The sequence below is a fragment of the Phocoena phocoena genome, chromosome 17, assembly GCF_963924675.1.
Source record: "Phocoena phocoena chromosome 17, mPhoPho1.1, whole genome shotgun sequence".
Taxonomy (NCBI): Eukaryota; Metazoa; Chordata; class Mammalia; order Artiodactyla; family Phocoenidae; genus Phocoena; species Phocoena phocoena.
The window spans coordinates 44,363,310-44,376,245 of NC_089235.1; the positions used below are offsets into that span (position 1 = coordinate 44,363,310).

The 12,936-nt window shown below is 34.0% G+C and overlaps 1 protein-coding gene across 3 annotated transcripts in view; it reads left to right on the plus strand.

Moving 5' to 3' along the window:
• The window catches only part of VPS13B (vacuolar protein sorting 13 homolog B), an 818,081-nt gene that overhangs the window by 432,954 nt on the left and 372,191 nt on the right, over window positions 1-12,936 (plus strand). The window contains exons 25-28 of one of the 3 annotated variants that reach the window (XM_065895774.1): window positions 2,556-2,727; window positions 3,234-3,348; window positions 5,489-5,555; window positions 9,102-9,510. In XM_065895774.1, coding sequence (XP_065751846.1) covers window positions 2,556-2,727; window positions 3,234-3,348; window positions 5,489-5,555; window positions 9,102-9,510 — 763 coding nt within the window. Of the gene's footprint in view, window positions 1-2,555; window positions 2,728-3,233; window positions 3,349-5,488; window positions 5,556-6,116; window positions 6,259-9,101; window positions 9,511-12,936 lie in introns of those variants that run through there. The other 2 variants (XM_065895773.1, XM_065895775.1) reach the window with 2 other exon arrangements.

The window sequence follows — 12,936 nt, forward strand, 5'->3', positions numbered from 1 at the left end:
TCAGGAGTGCTTGCTTATTAAATTTGAAGCCACAGTTTTCTTAGCATTCCTACTAAGTATACTTAATAGTGTTAAAAATCAAGGTTTCATTGATTTGAGATGGTCTTTTCCCTACAATTTCCATTCTTGGGATTATAATGTTCTTCTAAGTGTTGGAGGGAGAATTTAATTTATGAATTCTTCTGCTCTAAGACCCAATCCATAGAGAAAGGCATACTGACTACATTATGCTGTCTTTTATTGAATTTGACTTTCTAAAATGTATCTTTTTCTGGGATTAGTTTGTGCTTTTCATTAGATGTGTTACTTTAGACAGCTAACCAGAAACCTGGATTTTTATATAGCTTCTCAAATTCTAGGAATTTCAATTTTAGCAGATTTAGGGCCACTTAGTTTTGGAAAAGCATTTAGATGAAAACATCACGAGCAGTGAGCTTTCTGCTTTGCTTGGTGTAATTGGAGCAAAGAATGGCTATACTGTCTTCAATACATCATGCTGCCTATCAAACTAAGCTTAAGTACATATAACTAATATTTAAATATATATACATCTTTTTTTAACATCTTTATTGGGGTATAATTGCTTTACAATGGTGTGTTAGTTTCTGCTTTATAACAAAGTGAATCAGTTATACATATACATATGTTCCCATATCTCTTCCCTCTTGCATCTCCCTCCCTCCCGCCCTCCCTATCCCACCCCTCCAGGTGGTCACAAAGCACCTAGCTGATCTCCCTGTGCTATGCGGCTGCTTCCCACTAGCTATCTATTTTACGTTTGGTAGTGTATATATGTCCATTCCTCTCTCTCACTTTGTCACAGCTTACCCTTCCCCCTCCCCGTATCCTCAAGTCCATTCTCCAGTGGGTCTGTGTCTTTATTCCTGTCTTACCCCTAGGTTCTTCATGACATTTTTTTTTCTTAAATTCCATATATATGTGTTAGCATACAGTATTTGTCTTTCTTTTTCTGACTTACTTCACTCTGTATGACAGACTCTAGGTCTATCCACCTCATTACAAATAGCTCAATTTCATTTCTTTTTATGGCTGAGTAATATTCCATTGTATACATGTGCCACATCTTCTTTATCCATTCATCCAATGATGGGCACTTAGGTTGTTTCCATCTCCGGGCTATTGTAAGTAGAGCTGCAATGAACATTTTGGTACATGAATATATATATACATCTTTTTAAAAAGTAAGCATGCTCTGGTGTATTTGATCAGTTCACAGAGAATGAGTTTAGGTTCTGGAGTTTTTTTGAAGGTTTTAGATGGACAGCAAAGTTGGGATTTAAAAAACCCAAATACTTGGTAGCTAATCCTAAAAGAACAGAATACATGAGTGAGTGATCACTATCTCTGGCACCATCTCTTCCTGCCTTTGAGACTGAAGCTGTTCATCTTCAAACCAGGATTTATTTTCACCTGCTGAAAAGATTAAAAAACAACCCAACAGACCTTTTACAGAAAGTTTATTAGTACCAAATTTAGGACCTTATACATATCCAGAATTCAGTATGTATTTGTTGAACTGAATAAGCTTATGCTCTGATGAAGGTTTGGGGCCAGCATGTATGGCAGGTTCTCTGAAGCTGCAAGATTCCCTTCTTCTGGGCTGAGGTCTGTGATCCAAGGGTTATATTCTTGGGCTTCAGCTGCCTCTTATTGGGCTGGAGATACACTCTGAAGTACATCAAATTACAAAATAATACCATCTTGAATGTGCAAAACATTGAATATTAACCTGGGAAAATTTGTTGAGCTAAGAGGTATTTATCAAAAACCTGCTCATTTTACTTACATTTTGTTACATTGTTATCATTTTTATTGTACCTTTCTGTAGGATATGTATAATTTGCCGAATATATTTCTGTAAAGATAACCATAACACACACACACACACACTCATGCTCTGTACCTCTAATTAAGAGACTTTTAACCATATAAATCATTTAAAAAATCTGTTGTCGAATCTGCTTTTAAATGTCTCCTTAATATTAAAATACGTGAGGCATGATGAATGTTTTGCTGTTTCTTAAATCATGGTGATTATGCTGTGTTTTACTATGGTTATTATATATTCATACATAAATACACCATAGCAGGGGTAGACAAACTTTTTCCATAAATGACAAGATAGTAAATATTGTAGGCTTTGTGGATCATAGCAGCTCTAAAGCAGCTACTTAACTCTGCTAATCAGTAGTCATAGGCAATAGATAAATGAGTGGATGTGGCTGTGAGGTAGTAAGACTTTATTTCCAAAAATAGAGCCCAGTTTGGCCCTTGGCTATAGCTGCTCTATAAGGAAATACTCATTGGTATGATCCTAACTCATTTAGAGGAACTGGAATGGCATGCATGTACACTGTAACCATGAAAACCATATGATTAGTGTATGCTTACATTACTGGCATTATGTATAAACATTTATATGATTTGCATTATCATATATGATAAGTTATAAGCAGTAATTGCAGATTTTAAATTATACATTTTTAGTTATTTTTATTTATGTTACAAAGTATTGTTGTTATTCCTCATCCCAGGGAGATTCTGTACAAGCAGTTGATGATTCACCATTCTCCGATTCTGTTACCTTGGAACAAACTACAAGTAATATTGGTGGATCCAGTGGTCGTGTTAGTCTGTGGATGCAGTGGGTGCTCCCCAAAATTACTATAAAGCTCTTTGCTCCAGATCCTGAAAATAAAGGCACAGGTACAGGATTACTTTTCTATTGAAAAGATAAAATATTAAACACTATTTTTAGAAGAAATTGGAGACTTAGTTTTATTTATCATTGGCATTTAAACCAATCATTAAGTCTAACTCAAGTGATTTCTATTAGTAATACTAACATGTTGCCTATAATACCTAAATTTTGTCTTAATTGTATTAAAATTCACTTCAAAAGCCATGAGGTAATTTCTTCATTGGTCATATCACTAAATGTATTGCAAAGACTGTTGACTGATATTAGATGTAGCACTTCATACATTAACTGGGATTTCCCCTGTTTTGAAATAAGCATCGTATCTTAATTTTGAGGCCTATACTGATATTAATTTTCCTTATTATTTTAGAATCTTATGTGGTTAATGAACAGAAAGTCTTAGTCCCTCTGTAGATGTCAAGGATATACATGCTAACATTAAATGTAAATAGAAAGTTTTAATATTGATTGTGAACCCTACACCGATATTAATATTTGCTTCTTATTGCAGAACTTTGTATGGTCAGTGAACTAGAAGATCTCAGTGCTTCCATAGATGTCCAGGATGTGTACACCAAGGTGAAATGTAAAATAGAAAGTTTCAATATTGATCACTATAGAAGCAGGTAATTAATGAATAATGAATATGGGAAAAGCTATATTTTCCTTGAACAAAGTCTATAAAATAATTTTTATATTTTAATTTGATTCCTTAATTTTTAAAAAAATACTGTACATATTCCCAAAGATGGTTCTTAACAGATATATTGGTTAATTTTACTTGGTATTCATTCATATATGGAATATAATAAAGTTTTGCTTTCTAAGAAGGCAAATCTGTTCATAAATATCCACACTGCCATATTAAATGAAATAAGCTGCTTTTACTAATCACCTCACAATTTGTTATGCATGTTGTATATTTGCCAAGATGTCTGGGACACAGTTAATGGCTCTGGTTTTTGATGAATACTCCTCATCCATTCCCTATACCATAGATTGAAATGGAGCAGCATCTCATGTTCCTTACAACTTTGAGTACTGTTCTTATCTCACAGATGATTAATGAACATGTGGTGGATGTTCCTAGAATCACATTTTTCCTTCCTAATAAATTTCTACCAAAAGTAGATTATAAGTAAATATGATGTGTTTATAATAATAAGTAATGGTAGTAAAAAAGTAATGTTTTAGATATTTTCATAAAGATATATAGCAATTTTATTATTAATTTTTCCAAAATAAAAATACGAATGCTTTTAGGAGATTTTTTTTTTGTTTTATAACACTACCCTGGAATTGAGTTTTTTTTAACTGAAATATAATTCACATACCATAAAACTCACACATGCTTTTGTAAAATTATTTTTTAAACAGCATCATATTTTCTACTTCATAGTATTTTGGCAAAGAAACAGCCTTACAGTCCTTTTTTTCCTGGATTCATAATATTTATTCATTCAGCAATTAAGTGTCTGCAGAAGTACACGTTTCTGTACCTTTATTGATGCATTATATACTCTAAAAGCCGAAGTCTTTTTTGTTGTTGTTGCGGTACGCGGGCCTCTCACTGTTGTGGCCTCTCCCGCTGCGGAGCACAGGCTCCGACGCGCAGGCTCAGCGGCCATGGCTCACGGGCCCAGCCGCTCCGCGGCATGTGGGATCTTCCCGGACCGGGGCACGAACCTGTGTCCCCTGCATCAGCAGGCAGACTCTCAACCACTGTGCCACCAGGGAAGTCCCAAAGTCTTTTTTATTTAACGGGTTTCTAATCCTGCATTAAAAACATTCGAACTTTCATTCTTTATTATACATATCATATTGTTAATGTAAATAACTCTCAACTCTGTCACAGCCAAAAAATTATGTCATAACTGTGATGGTCAAAATATTTTGTTGGGTTTATATTAAGACCTGTTATAATAGTATTATTTTACCAAGTGTATGATAATTGTTTTTGTTGTAGTAACAGTGAATCATTAATTGATTTTTGATAATGGAATGGTTAGCTCTTCAGTTTCTTCTGAATGGTATATCTCTATATCAAAATGATCCTAGGGGCTTCCCTGGTGGCGCAGTGGTTGAGAGTCCGCCTGCCGATGCAGGGGACGCGGGTTCGTGCCCCAGTCCGGGAAGATCCCACATGCCGCGGAGCGGCTGGGCCCGTGAGCCATGGCCGCTGAGCCTGTGTGTCTGGAGCCTGTGCTCCGCAACAGGAGAGGCCATAATAGTGAGAAGCCTGCGTACCGCAAAAAAAAAAAGATCCTAGCAAGTGATACATGAATTTTATTTTATTGCTGAAATAATTTCTTGATTATGTGAATATTACTATTTATGTTCTAGATTATCAATGATTTTACTGTTAAATTTATGTAAGTTTTAAATATTTAGATAATTTATTCATTCATTTAATCAAAATATTTACTGAATGTATATTATGTCCCAAGCACTATGCTAAGCACTAGGGATTTAGTGTTTAACAAAAATAGACATAAACCATGTCCTTATGGACCTTAGAGTCTCATGGGTGAGAAAGAAAAATAACCTTCGTAAATATAGAATTTATCATTAAGACAAATGCTTCTCTGAAGAACTACCAGGGTGTGGTGCTAATGTAAATTGTTCTATTGATTGCATTGTCAGATCCACGTTTTAGTTCAGTGTAGTGTTGTTTACATCAGAACTACTTGAAATAGTTATATATGCTCAATTTTTTTAACTCAGAAAAATTGAAGAGAACAGATAAGGTGAACTTATGTTTTCCAGGCCAGGGGAAGGTTGGCAGTCAGGACATTTTGAAGGAGTATTTCTACAGTGCAAAGAAAAACCTGTGGTGAGACTCATTTAGTAATTATGATTTTTAAAAAATATATTATAAACTGTTTTTCTTTGTTCTTTCATGCAACGGGACTAATGGTTACAAGAATTAGAGCTCAGTAAATTCTTTTTGACCTTTTCTTCCAATATTACATTATAAAATAAAACTATTACTTCCTTTAAGCTGCTTGTGTTTTGTATCCATTTTCCTGTTAGAGCAATTAAGTAAATTTTTCAATAACACAAAGGTAGGATTGCTTTTATTAATATACTTTACCATTAATGTATTATTATGTTGACCTTTTAGAAGTTTTTCCCATTCATAAGTGAGTTCATGTTGGATTGTTCTTTATTATAAGTTAAAAGTAGTCATTTACATTAAAAGCAACTATTTTTTGTTTACTTCCATTAACAATGCTTTTGCAGAAGATGGTCCAGGCAGAGGCCATACCTAGCAGTGGCTCAAACCTAAACCTATGCAAACTTGAGCAGAATTAAAACTATCCAGATTTTTTTGCTTATGGCTTTTATTGCTTTTTGTCTTTTCACCTTCTTTGCTCCTGTCCATCACCTCAAGCCTTGGGGAAGAGTGTTGGTCTCTGGGGCAATGTGGAGGTGTCTTCCTTTCCTGTACTGACAAGCTGAACAGACGCACCTTGTTGGTTCGACCCATCAGCAAGCAGGACCCTTTCAGTAATTGCTCTGGCTTCTTTCCTTCTGTAAGAAATCATTTTTAAATTATGCTACAGAACTCCCATTAACAGGAACCCAGAGAAGGAATTGAACTATCCATAGAGTCAACTCTTGATTTTCATCTTCCTCTGTATCATTCACTTTGTAAATGAACTATAATGTATTCTTAAATCATAGACTGGTTTTCACTATAATTTGTTTCTGGGTTACTTGAGTATGCTATTTGTCATTCTGGTTTTGTGAATATAAACTAATTTTACCATCAGCATTAGAAAATCAAAGTAGGATGTTGAATATGCTTGTTAAATTATACATGTATTGAATGATCAAGAGTTGACCATACCGCTTTTGTCATTCCTTTTATGATTCTTCCTTACATTGCTTTTTTTCCCTATTATTATACCATTTCCTTCTCAGAACTAACTCCAAGTACCTTATTTGGTGCCTGTTATATCTGGACAAGGCTGTACGTCTGTCATTTACTGGACAGAAGATGAACGGTAGACTGTATACCAGTGGGTTTTAGAAGTTTAGAACCTTTTTTTCCCTAGTGGTACAAAATATCTGAATATGTTATTAAGCAAGTTCTTTTAAGTGACATTTTTAAAGTCAATAAAAATGCATGTAATTTTTAAATGTTAAGAGCAGATTATCACAATGGTAATAGCAGTTTTCTTAAGAAACTATTAAATCAGTGCAAACATTATATTAGACATTTTCTTAGCATGTGTAAAGTAGTATTTCTTTCCTTCCCCTTTTCTGTAGCTCAAAAGGAATTTAAGACATATATCTTTAAAAAGAGTGTAAAAATTAGCCAAATATTTTAAATAATTTTGTTCTTAGATTTAGTGTTTAACATTGTATTTGCATAGCAAATACTAGTTTCTGATTTTGAATTTTTTCTAGTCTAGTCTGGAAAATTTTTTATGTTAGTGGAAGCTCTGTTTAGACTTATTTTCTTCTCTTTAATTGTTCATTAGCATCCATGAGGAACTTTCTTTATTTTAACATGTATTCATGAAAGAAAACCAAAATTATTGTTAATGCCCCCTTTTTTTGAGTTTTTTAAAATTAATTTTTATTGGAGTATAGTTGCTTTACAGTGTTAGCTTCTACTGCACAGCAAAATGAATCAGCCATACATATACATATATCCCCTCCCTTTTGGATTTCACTCCCATTTAAGATACCATGTTAATGCCCTTTAAAATTTTATCAATTTTTCTAAATTTTTAAATTTTCTTAACATTTCATTAATCATCATTGCTTTCTAACTTTTCACTTTAAATAGTATAAAATATTGATTATTACTACATGAAAAGTAATATTTATATTATCTCAACTCCAGTTAGTATTCATTCATTCTTTAATTTTTCCTGTCTTTTATTAGGGGAGTTAAGGATATAGCAGTTCAACACACTTGCTCTCATGGGTGTTGACCTTTCAAGAGTACCTACATTCAACGTGTTTAAAAATATCTTTCCCAAATCAAAACATTTATACATTGAAACACTTTTTATACTATTTCCAGGATTCAAATGTTGCCATTAATTAAGATTTGAGGTGGGTTATTTAGATTAGTGGTTGATTCTACCCCTCCCCACCCTAATTCCTGGTTGAGACACCTAGAGACACTGTTGCTGTGGCCTCTTCCATTGGGGCCATACCACAGCACCCTTCTCCATCCACTGTTGCCTGCAATCTAGCATCATAGCGATAAGACTGGGATCACTTTTTCTTGTTTTACTGTATTTCCTTTGGTTTTGAGTGTAGAAAGCAAAAATAAAGGGAAGTTAGGTAAGAGGCAGTGAGAAAGTTGGAAATAGTAAAAAATGCTTTAAGGGCAGGACAATTATATGAAAAGTGATTGTATTGCATATTCATGTAATGCCTACTTTCCAAGTTTTTTTTAATGGGGAGAAAATTAACTTTGAGAAAAAAACATACGCAAAGGTAAATTTTATCTCACCTTTCTTCATTATAAAGTCCAGGTTAAAAAAAAAGTAACAGTAAAAACTGAATTTCATACTATTTTCTTTTCATTAGGTGATAAGCAACAAAATGAGAGGAAGAAAATGGAAGTAGAAGAGGTTTACTAGTGATGGGATAACAGGCTCAAGCACATTGCTGCTTTGCTACTTCTAACTTTTTTCTTTTTTATCTGAATGTATTTCCTTCTTGTTCTTCTTCCTCGGTTCACTTCCTCTCTTAACATCACTCTTTGCACTCTAATACCTAAAAATCTTCATCAGGCCTTGGGAAGAGGGGTTGGGAATGTGGAATATAACAACTTAACTCTAATTTTATTTTGAGTAATATGCAAATTAGAATTTTATGTACATTAATTGGTTCAGGAAAACTATTGGTTCCATTTCACAAATGGAAATACATAACATGGTATTTCAATTTCGCGTGCATAGAAAACCCCTCTCTGACCCAAATTATGACGGCATATTACTACTCTTAATGAAAAATTATAAAGAATGAAAAGATAAATCTAGATATGATCTGTTCTAAATTCTGAACATTACAGAAAAAGTAGAAATTATAGAAAGAAGCACAAAGAGGTTAATTACCTCACTCAAGATCTAGAACTACAACTCAGGATTCCTAACTTCAAGTTCAGTCATTTTGTCTTAGAGGCTTTTGCCCTGTTTATGGAATTGATCAGTAATGTGCTCATTAAGAAGTATGCTTTTATTTTTTTATTTGTAATAAACAGCTGACCAGTCATGAGAAAAAAAAGTGTGGATGTGATAAAAGATTAAAGTATCAACCGAGATTGTTTTCTGCTTTTAAATAGTTTGTTTTGTGTTTTTTTCCTCTTTTTTTAATAAACATGTATTGTGATTTCCTTGTTCTGGAACAGACAACTGCAAAACTTCTAGATGGCTCTCATCAGCAGCATGGATTTCTCTCTTTGACATATACAAAAGCTGTAACAAAAAATGTTCGCCACAAGTTAACATCAAGAAATGAGCGAAGAAGTTTTCATAAGTTACCTGAAGGTTTAACAGATGGTTCCCCTCATTTTCTTCATGAAATACTTCTTTCAGCACAAGCCTTTGATATTGTCCTTTGTTTTCCTTTACTTAATGCCATTGCAAGTATATTTCAAGCAAAACTACCAAGGACCCAAAAAGAGAAAAGAAAATCTCCTGGTCAGCCCATGAGGACCCATACGCTGACTTCACGCAATTTACCTTTGATTTATATCAACACAAGTGTAATCAGAATTTTTGTTCCAAAAACAGAAGAAATGCAGCCGAGTATTGAAGGTATGTCTTCAGAAGTTTTTTTTTTTTTTTTGCTCTGATTTTCAATAACCTGCATCTAAGGACTTTAGTTTTTCTTTTTGTAATATGGTAGCAGGTTGTAGGTTGCAGTTTGGTGTATTTTAAAAAGAGTAAATATGTTATAGTCACTTTACAACTAAATCTTTAGGAGTTATATCAAAATATTGGGTATGTTTCTGACTCTACTAATTACTAGAGTAAGAAATACGAGATTTTTTTTCTTTAGGTCTTTTGCTAGTAAAGCTCATACTTTCAGTTGTTTTGTTAAACTCAAATGTTGTGTTCTATATACCTAAGATAATTAAAAATTGCTTTAAAAAATTAGCAAACACACCACACACTGCATTAATGGCATAAATTATATTGACAATCTTGTGCAGCCTTCACCACTGTCTATTTCCAAAATGTTTTCATCACCCCAAACAGTAACTCTATACCTTATATATTAAGCAGTAACTCCCCCTTGGTAACCTCTAATTTACTTTCTGTCTCTCTGAATTTTCCTCTTCTAGATATTTCATAAAAGTTGAATCACAGAATATTTGTCCTTTTGTGTCTGGCTTATTTCACTTAGCATAATGTTTTCCGGGTCCATTCGTGTTGTAGCATGTATCACAGTTTCATTTCTTTTTATGCCCAAATAATATCTATTGTGTAGATACACCCCATTTTGTTTATCCAGTCTCTATCAGATACTTAGGTTGTTTCCACTGTTGGGTTGGCTATTGTGAGTAATGCTACTATATACAAACATCTGTTTGAGCCCATTTTTAATTCTTTTGGATATATACCTAGGAGTGAAATTGCTGGCTTATATGTAGTTCTTTGTTTAGGATTCTGTGTTTTTGAGTAACCATCAATCTGCTTGGAAGCTCTTTTGACTAGGACAGGATTTATGGTATTTTCCGAACAATACTGATGTGCAGGCATAGTTGAGTCAACGGGAAGATCAGTGGGAGCTCCCTCTTAGTAGGGGTGGTAGTACCTGTGTGCTGAGCACCTTCACAATGAGACACAGGTCAGCAGTTTCCGTGGTTAACTCTAGCTTCACTTTTCTGTCATACTCAGTGGTGGTTTATTGAAACAGGTTTTTGTGTTTCATTGATTTGTGTAGATGTCTGAAGGAATACAAATCTGGCTATTTGAGAAAAGGGTGGGAAAGGAACAGCTTTATTTCCCTTGTGTGTGCATTTGTTTTGTTTGTTTGTCATTTGTTGGCTTATTGTTTTATGACCAATTAGTTATGTTTCATGACTAATACTATATATCACACAGTTTTGTTGATGTTGGTTTAAATTTCCCATTTGGCTGCTATAACTAGGAAAATCTCCAATCGATTGTAATTGCAAGAAAATTTCTAAACTCTTGCTATTTTACTTTTAAAGCTGCTTTTTTCTTTTTTTTTTTTTTTTGGTGGTGCTTGTGGTGGGATTTTTAAGGTATAAGTTCAAAATTCTGATCCCTAAGCACCTGCTAAGCAGGTAACCTTGAATAAGAGAATGCGGTGAGGCTGTGGGTGGGATCTTGTTATAGCCATCTTTGGAAAATATGGTCTGCCACATTTCTCTGTGGACTTTTGGTTAATTTTAATCCTTTGTGTGAATACTTTTTGTAATAAACACCTTTTTAGTGGCATTTTTCATGACTTGGGTGAGTATATATAAAATAAATTCCTAGCAAAAGGATTGCTAGATCAAAGGGTATAAATATCTTCAAAATATTAAGGGATGTCAAAATGCCCCCCTAAATGGCTGTAGCAATGTATACTGTTTCCACACTGTCATTCTAACAGGTTTATGAAACTTTTTGGTCTTTTCTCAGTCTCATTAATGAAAAGTACACTTTTTTTCTAAGGAGTTGCTCATCTTCATCATTTGTTAAGAGCTCTTTGTGTTAAGCCTTTTGTTTGACCTACATTGTATTGCATATGTCTTTTCATTTTTGGGGTGTTTTTGCCTTTGTGTGTGTGTGTGTGTGTGTGTGTGTGTTTGTGTGTGTGTCTCTCTGTGTATATCTATATTTATATCTACATGTACATATCTTACTTGTACCTGTTCTCATATCTGTATCTACCTGAGATGTTATGAATTGCCAAACTATGTGCCTATCCACAAAAAAGTATATAAAAATGCATGCCAAAAATTCAAAGGTTTTGACGTATTATGTTAGATTTTTTTGACATGTTATCTTTCGGCATTGCTACTCTTAATTCAAATGGTCATAATATTTTTATCAGATTAATTAAACCAAATGTAAATTATGTCTTACTGAGTGTGATAGCATACTAAAATGCTGCTATATCATACTTCTCAGCAGGAACTATTTTATAAAACTATCTCCAAGCAATTTGTGCCTGTCGATCAGAGATGATTGGTAAACTAGATGCAACTACATTTCCCATTAATATACATAATCATTAGGTTACACATTTATTGAACCTTCTTTCTGTCTTCAACTGCAAGTATGACAATAACTAATAAAACCTTTTGTTGATGGCTTTGTGTAGGGTTGTCAGTATAGTTCTGGCTTTATAAAACTTGAGACTTTAGATGTTTTATTATGTAGAGTTTATATTGAGAATCTTAAAGGAAAAGTTGAAGTCTCTAAAATGCTTTTATTTTATGTTGAATTTAAGGAAACTTAGTTATGATCAACAGTCTGACTTTGACAATTACATGAAAATTCTGCTCCTTTTTTAAGCTTTTGATTACTTATACAAGCTCATAATTTCAGAATCATAGCCTTTTCATTTTCAATACATACTCTTGCCTCAAGAAAAGATAAAATCGTTTAGACTCATGTTTCATTTTACAGTAAATGTAAAAGTTGATAATAGTTCATCTTAAAATTCATTTAACAATAAGAAAATTATATTTAACATTCTAATATTTAAAGAAGTGATATTGAAAGTCTGGTTTTCGACTTGAATATTGCTTGCTTTATGTGCAATTATTATCAAGAGTCTGAATCTACAGGTGTTTGGCTTCCAGCTAGAGCTACTTACTTCATAACAGAGGACTGAGTTTTGGATCTAATGAGTCTTCTAGAGTGAGTAGTTCCTCATGAGACTTAATTTTTAAAAATACAGTTAAAGCAAAGAAGGAAGGCATTCATTTTCGTGTTGAAAATGCTTCTAGAGGGAACATTTCCTCATTTGGTCCAACTAGTAAATGCAGGTGAAGTAAATGAAAAAAGAGAAGCTTTGAGGTGGAGTCAAGATGGCTGTGTGGGAAGACGCGAAGTTAGCATCTCCCCACGACTAGGGTGCCTGCTGGCTGCCGGTGGAGGACTCTGATGCCCAAGGGGATGGGAGGAACCCCAGATTGAACCGGTAGCACATAGGGGGACTGAGAGGGGAGGAGAAGTGGAGGCCAGAAAGGATCAGCACCCCTGAGGCAGGGGAGGTCA